The 9876-nt window shown below is 42.9% G+C and overlaps 1 protein-coding gene across 1 annotated transcript; it reads right to left on the minus strand.

Moving 5' to 3' along the window:
• Nucleotides 1-276: 276 nt before the first annotated feature.
• NPY (neuropeptide Y) lies at nucleotides 277-8382 on the minus strand. The gene is made up of 4 exons (XM_031590117.2): nucleotides 8235-8382; nucleotides 7920-8107; nucleotides 3358-3438; nucleotides 277-452 (listed from the first exon to the last, which is right to left on the minus strand). The coding sequence occupies exons 2-4, from the start codon at nucleotides 8105-8107 to the stop codon at nucleotides 428-430; spliced, it is 294 nt and encodes a 97-aa protein (XP_031445977.1). The 5' UTR covers nucleotides 8235-8382; the 3' UTR covers nucleotides 277-427.
• Between the last annotated feature and the right edge of the window lie 1494 nt (nucleotides 8383-9876).

Raw genomic sequence — 9876 nt, forward strand, 5'->3', positions numbered from 1 at the left:
ATTATTTTCCTAAATTATTTAGCACACAATGAATTACTTTAAACAATTTGGGGTAAATCAAGCAGCTAAGTGCAGTTTGATGCTACCACAAATGGTGTCTTTGCACACTAATTACTGTAATAACTGTGATACTACTGTTGTCCATACCTCTTTAGACTGTAGGGAGGTTATAATTCAGTTTTAATAGTTTAAAACAATTCTTTGCTATATCAATGACAACATTGCTTGTTTTCATTTAGTATGTTGTATTTTGGAATGCACAAATAATTTATTTAAATAAAAGTATATACAAATATGATGAAGGAAAAACTCTACAGAGTTCAGTACAATGGCTGCATGCACTGGGAATGATGCTATGATTTGCTTCAGAGGAGTGAAGTATGAATTGAAAACTAGGAAAAATTTGGATGGTGTGCTGAAAATCCCATCACCACATCGAAGGGTCTTCAAACCTGAAACATATTATGAATAGAAACCTATTAAACACATTTTAAAGTTCTTTCTGGGAAATCCAGAGTTACAACTACTTAAAATTTTCATTTTAATAATAGCACCAATAAGGAATACATACCCACATTTGCAGCACAAGATTCCCATCAAAACAGATGAACCTTGGATGATCAAAAGTCTTGTAAACTATATTGAAACACACATGTATTTTAAGAGAGCTTTTTAGCTTTTAATCAGGAGTAATCAGTTTCCAAAGAGAATGGAGCCAAACAAAGCCACATCGTGCTTTCAGTGTCTTCAAACAAAACTGAAGTAACTATCCAATATGTTATCATTGTATTCCACTGCTTAGCATCAAACATTTGAAATATATGTTGAAAGCAGTTCTGAGAGCAGGATTTGATCTAGTCATTCTCTGCTTATTCTGGCTACACAGAAAGATATTCGACAAGTTACCACTGAATATGGAGAGAGATACATGGAAATAGATTTTCCATAATTTCTGCCATCTAAATATTGGGTGGCTAGTCTTAACTAACCATCTAATCTGCCTCTACAGTCACTGGAGAGACACCAACACCCTGAGAGGGTAGTTAAGCCTGCCCATTTGAGGATGGAATGGCTCATATGAGACAGATCCACCTCTCCTGTTGACTACACAAGGAGCCTCAACAGCTCCTTCACATGAGATACTTGAGTTTCATAGAAGCAGAATGCATACTGTTATTGAGTCAGAACTCCACAGGATCCACTAGATCAGAAAAACATCATCTCACTTTTTTGTTATAAGAACTTACTTTTACTCAGGTCAAAGCACCTCCTTTTTTCAATTCTGTAACTTCCTAACTTTCACTTGATTTCTGTGAGAAAATCATTAAACATTTTTTGGATGCTCTGACATATGCTTACGCTACAAGACATATTTTAGTCAGCAAAAGTGAAGTGCTGAATTCAGCCAGACATGCTGAACACAGTTAAGCTGTTTCTTAGTACCTCAGTGTTCAGTTTCAGAGATTGCATGAAATATGTCATCCAAGATATATGATGTTTTAGAATATCATTAAGTTTAAAATAATACCAGTTTGCCTTTAATTCATTTAGCGTAGTTTTCTCTAGGAGGAATGCTTATACAGACACACTGTACTTGGGCACATTTGATGTGTGTCCAACCTGTGGGGCTCTCCTAGTTTTGCTATCAGTTCTCAAACCCGCTGGAAAATTTCCACTAAGTCAGAGAAAGGTACTGATGTCTTGGAGAGAGTAAGCTCTGGATGTGTCATCAAACTCAGGGCTGGATAGAAAGACATGATTATATCCTCACATGGGGGTAAAAGCTGGAGTGGGGTGAAGAATCCATACTGTGTTTTATCCTAGAAAACATATCCATAGGAAACTAAACATCATTGTTCCCAGTACTCACATAATTGTCATCAACGAATGACAAACATGCTTTTTTTCTCAGTTTAAAGAGCTGTTACAGGGGGGTATGAGATAAAAATCTGTTTCTCATCAATTCTTGATCTTAAATGCAGACTTGTTTGTTGTTTCGGTCATGAGTCTTAGCTCCCTGGCGTGTTATAAATAGCATTATTGAAACAATAACAACCATAAAATTTTGTTGTAAAGGGGGGAAAATTACAGACAGTATTAGACTTTGTACTACCCTCTGTGTTGCTTCAAATTCATGGCAGCGGAAATTTCCCATTATGTGAGGGTTCTGCCTTCTCATTACAAAACACAAAACAGTCTCAAGCATTTCAATGTACTCCATGCAGTTTTTTACATAAGCATATGCAGATAAAACCATTTCCCAACAGCTGTGGTTAGTCATCAAACCATAAGTCAACATTCTTCCTACCCATGGATCCGCAAAACTGATGGACACTCCACTGACAGCAGAGTTTTGGTCACCTCTTGGTGACATCATAATCCCCAAAGTCCACTGCTACACACTATTACAGTTAATTATTTAACTAGTTTAATCGAGCTTTCGCACAATGGATGGAAGTGCAGAGCTTGGGGACTCCTGAGATGAGTGTTGCACAAAACGTTTATTCCTGCAGCAGTGTTAGCAGCAAGCTTCATACTTTCAGTAAAGACCTAAACTGAGCTTATTCATGATTTTTTGTGACTGAAATGAATGTTTTCTTTTACAACAAAATAAAAATAAAACCCCCTATATTTACTTCTTCAGCATAGGAAGATTAAGGGAAAATTTTCGCAGCTGTGTAAATTGTGGTCACTACTATAGTATCTTACATTGTAACTTCAGTGTCATTACTTAATTACATATTATACATTTGAAATTCCAGTGCTGTTCAAAACACCACTGTTCTTTCAAACCAAGTGCAAGTGGAAATACAAAGGCCTTTTTCCCACACTTTATGAAACATTAGGTACAAAACAAGTGTGAAATACTGTATTTTAAAGAGCAGTCGTAGCTTTGCATTTGTAAATAAACATATCTGCACATTTATCACTCATCACGCCTCTTTAAAGGGGAAAAATGTCAACTTGTGGAGTAGGAAATAAATAAAAATATGCCATCTTTGGGGATTCAATATGTAAGCGAATCATCATCAGGCATCAGTGCACAATTCTGTGCAATAAAGCCCAGTAAAGGGCAAGACTTACAGAATGCTTCCCCTCCTTCAGCCAGCAGGTTCTGCCTGCTCCCAAAATCAGGAAACAAGGAGCTTGGACTAAATTGTACCTGGGAAAGCATTTCTTGCATTGATAGGATGATTCTAGTTCTTAAGAAAGAAGTTGAAAATGTTTGTAAGAATATGTTTATCCAGCTGTTGGTGGCATGTGTTTTCTCCCTATGGAACATGTTTATTGATAACAAATAGGACTGTTAAATCTAAGTTAGAAATGAAAGCCACTATAAAACTTCTTCAAACATACCGGGATCTAGGAATGTTTTCTGTGCTTTCCCTCAACAAGAGGTCTGAGATCAGTGTCTCTGGGCTTGATCTCTTTCCGTACCTAAGAAAAAAGAAAAGAAGTATGTTTTTATTTATCTTGATATTTAATAATGAAGATTAAGCAGAGAACTATTAAACAGAAAAAAAAACTAAATACAACTGATATAAAAACAACTTTACAACAAGTATTTTAATTAAATTGATCTACTCATATTAGAAAATGTTCTTCAGTATTTCTTTCAATATATAGTTTTGACAATTGTTACCTGATAGTATTGAGCAATTCTATGTTTTTCAATTCGATGGATGTTCCTGGATATTTTAGGGCCTTGATCCTTACTGAAGGAGGAAGCAGTGCATGACAAGACTCCTGAGCATGTCATTCTTGCTTACAAACCCAGTTCCATCATCTCATTAAGTTTCTCATTCTTTTACATTCTGTTGTATCCTTCATTAGAAATTACATGAATGTAGAGTCAAATTTATCTATTATATGAACAGTATGCAAAATTCATGCATGCCATTGTGTCTGAAGAACTGGCCAAGATTTTTAAAAGCTAGCTAGTACATTTGGAGGTGCCCACTACATACTAGATTAGGTGATAAAAACTGAGCTGTCCCAAGGCAATAACCACTCCATGGTTATGGACCTATCAGAATCAGAGTTCTTCTTTGGTTGAACAGGATATCATCTGCTACTTTTGTCTTATACTTACACAATGGCTGTCTATTTGCTTGTTGTTTCTTTTTTTTAAATCAGGGATATTTTACCAACAGTTTGTTCAACCGTTAAAATACAGCAATTCTTCATTCTAGGAAAGAATTTGCTCTCTTTCTCTCAGAAAACAGAAACACCACCAAACAGCCAGCTTGAGAGACACTCACTCACCATAACAACTCATTAGATTACCTGTGATAACTGTAACCAAACGCTCCCTAGGTTGGAAAGAATTAAGATCATGGTTTGTAACTTGTGTATGTAATTAGTCTGAATCACAAAGTACATTAACAGATAATAGCTTTGTGAACATCACTTGAGCGAAATTCTAGCTCCAGAGAAGTCAAAGGTGCCATCAAAGACTTACATTTTATCCCTTGCTATCAAGATAGTTCTCCAATGGCTTAATCTAATTCTGGGGAGGCGGGCAAGTTTTATCAATTGATGTCTTATTTTCCTGAAAACTGGACATATTTCTCACTTTATCATTTTATTTCTCTTTGTATTACTGCCTCACCTTAATCATTTTAGAACATCATATTTGGTCCAGAAAGACAAAGTATCAAATTCAGATTTTTAAAACAAATTTCTCAATCTAAACTGACTGAAAGGTTAAATACTATTACAATAATGCAATCAAGCATGATGCTAAATAAAAAGCCATGCACTCAATCACCATAAAGGGATTTCTTTCCTGTTCCCTACTCCAATTAATAAGGATATGACCACGGCTTCAACTGAGGGGTAATCTAATTTGCCATTGTTTTTTAAGAAATTTATTTAACAAATCCAACAGCTTGCTCCAGCAGCTCACGTTTGGGCAAAAAGTCTCACTCACCTCTTGTAAAGTTTTCTCTGAGCAAGAAATAGGTAGAAACCTTCATTAATCAGAGATTTGCTCAAACAGTGAAGAAGACTCTTTTGGAGACACAAGCATTATATGAGTCCCTCCAGCATGGCGAGACCAGTGCTGCTACCTATACAGGACAGCCCCACCTTGTCCTGAAACAGCAAAGCTACACATCAGGGGTTCCTTGGATGCACCAACTGGTGTGACCAAAGAGCAGCTGTTCTTCCTACATCAGGTACCAAAGCTTCCAGTCTACTTCATAATTTTGCTGCTGGGAAACAACCATGTTACAACCATAATACAAAGAGGTCATGAGCAGTTGTGAAAGCAAAGCCTTCTCTCTTCTTTCAGCTGCTTCATGCTTGCTCTGTGTCTTTGATGGACAGCACTGAGACAACACAAACAGAAATCCATGCTTTTTTTTGGTGTTTGGAAAACATGAAAGAAAGAGGGCCTGTTGGTTACAGAGCATGCAGGTAGCACCAAGGAGCAGGAGAAAAGATTCAAAGAAAGCTGGGCTCTGAAGAAAGCTCTCAAGCAGTGCAGCACAGGGGTATGAGGCGAGGACACGGGACATTTTTGAGGACAGAAGTGGGATTAATGCAAAGACGTGGACACCTGCAGTGTAGGAGTCTGCAGCTGTGCTGGTCACCTTAGGTTCTCTTCACCATCAGTGAAGATCTGGAACCTTGTAAACAATGGATTTCATCTGAAATGAGAAGTCTGAAGCAGGCCTGGAGTGCAACAGGTATCTATTTCCCTCAGATCATCTCACAGGAGTACAAAGCGGACATATGCATATGACTAAGCCAAATGAGATGGGATGTGAAGGAGAAGAACCCTAAAGGAGAGAGAGAGCAAAGCAGCCATGCAGACAAGAGCAGAATTCAAGAAGAGAAGGAGAGTTTGGAAGGAGCTTCACAGTAGCAGGGGTGGATCCTGGTCACTCACAGAGAATGACACTCAAATGCCAGAAGCAGAAGGCTGAGCCAGAAGGTTGTTCATGATCACATAAATGTCAAACAAGAGTAGACAGATGAACTGAAGAGACAAAAAAGCACTGCTCCCAATCCTTGCTGCCCGTCCCACAACAAGCAGCTTGTGGACCTGGCCCAGCCCCAGCGGCCTGCTCCCATGGGGTGAGCCTGGGCCCTGCCACCTCCCCACCACAGGGCTGGCTGAACAAGCACCAAGGGCAGGGCCAAACACTTTAGCGAGAGATGGCTCTAAGCACCTCTGCTGGAACAGAGCAAGTGATGCACATGTTTACATCAGAATGCTTATCAAGACAGCAATTCATTTTGCAAGTAACTGTCACTGCTGAAGTAAGAGCTCTGTCACCTTATTTCTCTGCTGCTAATTCACCGCAGAACAGAAAGAGCACAATTCTGGTTGTTGGAGTGTTTGTTTTCAAGTTAAGCTTTCTAGACAGCTTTAAAATCAAGTTGTCGTTGTTGTGATTTTATCTGTCGGTTTTCTTTTAAATCCAGGTCAATACTGGATTGATGGAACCTGAATGAGGAAACTGAAATTCTGAATTGTTTTGTCTATAGCCAACAATAACTATTCCGTTCATTTCAGAGCCTAAATACAAGTGAAAGCAGTCTCAGTCTTTGAGCTGTGTACTTGCAGCCAAGTCATAAGCAAAGAAAGCCATGCAAAGTTAAAGCAAGCACTTGATCTAGTGGTTGGCAGCCCTGCTCATGGCAGGAGGTTGGAGCTAGATATTTTAGGTCCCCTCTGACCTAAGTCATAGTATGATTCTATGATTCTTCATTTCTATAGTGGAGGATGAATATAGAAGGAGGGGGTTGTTCAGCCTTGTACCTTTTAAATCAGAAACAGAATCAAAAAAAGGTGGAGATATGAAACCAGCCTAGAGATCCCAGTGCATGCAAGAGAAAGGGACAGCAGCAGGAACAGATTATTTTAGCAGTCATCTGACAAAAAGTTACAAGAGCACAGTGCAACGCACAGAAACACACTGCACACACAAACAGCTGTGAATATTGCTTTAAAAGTCCAGGACTGAAGAACCATAATGTTATCAGCCTCCTCATCTCTGTTATGGTATTAGCGCACAAGCAGACAATGTCATGGGTTTGCTGGGAAAGCTCTCAGCTACACCATAGCCTCCCTTCTGATTTAACTCTTCAGACTTCTACAGGGACAAATGCAAGTGTTATTATAGATCTCTCATCTGGTTTTGATATTAAACAAATAGACAAATATACCAAAGGTCTTCTGTGTCACGCACAGTTTAGGGACCTCAGGGAATGCTTCTATTAATCAGTCTAAAGTGGACAGATGTTCCCAAAGAAAATAATTTTATAGCACAATGCTAACTTTTCTCAGCCTCAGCCTTCAGCACCCCTTTAAGCAGCACAGCGACCCTCAGAACGCCAGCATGGGGCAAGGCAGCTTTGGGTCACACTCTTCTCTTTCGGCTTGGGCTCAAGTTCTTGTTTATGGTCTTGAGAGAGTTTTTGTCAGACTACTGGGGTTTCTGGCATTCACTGCTCTATTAAGTAGCTGACAAAGCGTTTCCACTCCTACAACTTCTCAGCAAAGGGCACTTTTTCCCAGTGAAACCTTCACTAGTCAGTGGCAGCGACAACAGAGTGAAACAGCTCGTACTGCCCTGCCTCATCCTCCCCAGGGTTAGTTACATTTTCTCTCAATTTTGAGGGGGACTCTCCCCACGCCCGCTGCCCTGTGGCCGTGCTCCTGTCCACCAGCCCGTGCGTGCCAGGTGCCAGAAAGGGCTGAAGGAGAGGAGGCAGCGTCGAGGCAGGTGGAAATCCACCTCCAGATCCAAGGATCCACATCCTGCCCTCGCCGGCGGTTTTCCTGAAGGAATTGAGGTGAGACCCCCGGCCGCGAGGGGCATCTCACTCCCCTCCCTCCCGCCTCGCCCCAGGAGAAGGGCAGCCCAGCGAGCGGGGAAGGGGACGCTGCAGGGCCCGCCACCTACCTCTGCCTGGTGATGAGGTTGATGTAGTGCCTCAGAGCCGAGTAGTATCTGGCCATGTCCTCTGCGGGAGCGTCCTCGCCGGGGCTGTCCGGTTTGGAGGGGTACGCTTCTGCCAGCGTCCCCAGGCAGACCAGCAGCGACAGGGCGAAAGTCAGCACCGACACCCACAGCCTCATGGTGCCCTGCATCTGGACGACGAGCGGAGGAGAGCGGCCGTCAGCGCCCGCCTCGACGGCAGAGCAGCGCGGCCGACCCCCGGCAGCAGCCCCGCGACCCCCGGCCCCGTGCCCGTGCCCACCCCGTCGCGCTACTCACGGCGGCGGTCGCAGCGGAGCGGATCCGGGCGAGGCTTGGCGCTTCTTGCCCGTGGGTCGGGGCTCCCGAGTGCGGGACTCCGCGCCTCGCCGGGGTGTTTTAAGGCTTCCCCGGCAGGCAGGAGGGGCCTTGGGCGATCACGCCTCGTCAGCCCCGGCCCCCCCCCCGCCAAACCTCCGCCTGCGCCCTGCCCCGGGAGGGGCACCGGGCGGGGCCGGGCGCCGCCGCCGTCCCCCGCATCACGAGCACGGCAGGGGGGCAAATCCCGCTCCGGGGTCCCCTCCGGCACCGGGGGTCCCCGATGTGGCTGTCCGAGAGCGGCAAGGGAGAGGGAACCGGGAATGGGAGGAAGCGTACCCCGCTCCTGTGGCATCGGGGGGATCCCAGCCTGGATCTGCTTAGTGGGATGCTGCCCGACCCAGTGCCAAGGAAGTGTGGAAGAAGGTTTTAAGGTTTGGGGCATCCAGAAATGCCAAATCCGTGCCACAGGCTCAGGCACTGCTCCCACTAAATAAATACACCTCAAGGGTTACCTGCCCAGGGAACTGGCAGCAATGAAATTGTCACTGTGCACTCACTGCCGGGATGGCTCTGGGTACCCATGCCTGCCCCCTGAGATACCGTCCTAAATCTTACTGTGTTATATTTCTGTGCCTGAACAACATACCACAGCAAACAGCCCACCCGTGCCATGGGCTCTGACCCGCGGAGGTTGCCCCCTGCTGAATGGCACACGACAGCTTCTCACAGGATGGGGTGTGGGGATCGATCTGTCCAAGGTGCCTGATTTTGGGGTCTCTTTAAACTTGCCCATATCTTGAGTCCTTAAAGAGAAATGGGCACCTTACAGCGAGCTAACCCCTCATACAATGGAGCTCTGAGACAAGGCAGACAGGAAACATTTGGTCAGTGCTCTCAGAAATATGTTTTGAGTTTTAGGTGGTGCTGTGTGGAGCCAGGAGTTGGATTCAGTAATCCTAGTGAGTCCCTTCCAACTGAGAGTATTCTATCGTTCTGTGATTCTAAGCAGGGTGGGCATCCCTCAGCAACATGTCCTTCTGCACTGACAGCAGCAGAGTGCTGACGATGAAAGGCGAAGCCAACTCAGACAAAGTTTCTGAATTCGTTGAGGAGTTTGGTGGAGTTAGCAACTACTCATACATATTAGTAAAATTGAATTAATTCTTTAGAAACAGGTAATTTGATTAGTGTCTTGATGACCAATGACTAATTCCAGTTGGAATGACAAATCATGACTCTGAACAGATCTTATTTTTGCTGTAATTTGAAGGTAAAATAACAACCGCACAAGTAAGAGTATCAGACATACTGACAGAAACATTTAAGACATCTTCTAAAATTGTACTATGCATATACTACATCATAGGTATTCATTGCTATAGTTATTAATATATGTAGTTACTGCTTTAATGCTCATAGAACATATTTTGAAAAACAATAATCAGGCAAGAGTAAAGCCGGAAATCATTTCCATCACTCTACATTGCACCCAAAACCCTTATCAAGTAAATGACTCCCGCAGCATGCGAGGAAACTCACTGGTCTGTGTCCATCTCAAGCCATGGAAGCAAAGAAAATTCCAAAGCTCTTAACGTCAAAATATTTTGAACTCTTCATGACT

Source organism: Phasianus colchicus, chromosome 6 (genome assembly GCF_987193195.1).
Source record: "Phasianus colchicus chromosome 6, bPhaCol1.hap1.1, whole genome shotgun sequence".
In the NCBI taxonomy this organism is placed as follows: Eukaryota; Metazoa; Chordata; class Aves; order Galliformes; family Phasianidae; genus Phasianus; species Phasianus colchicus.

Bases quoted from the DNA above. Each gene is read 5' to 3' on its own strand.
- NPY (XM_031590117.2), bottom strand. From the start codon at position 8,107: ATGCAGGGCACCATGAGGCTGTGGGTGTCGGTGCTGACTTTCGCCCTG. The intron at 3,439-7,919 runs GTAGGTGGCGGG...CTTTTTTCTTAG, and splicing joins AACCTCATCACCAGGCAGAG to GTACGGAAAGAGATCAAGCC. The intron at 453-3,357 runs GTATGTTTGAAG...AATATGTTTCAG, and splicing joins GAAAACATTCCTAGATCCCG to GTTTGAAGACCCTTCGATGT.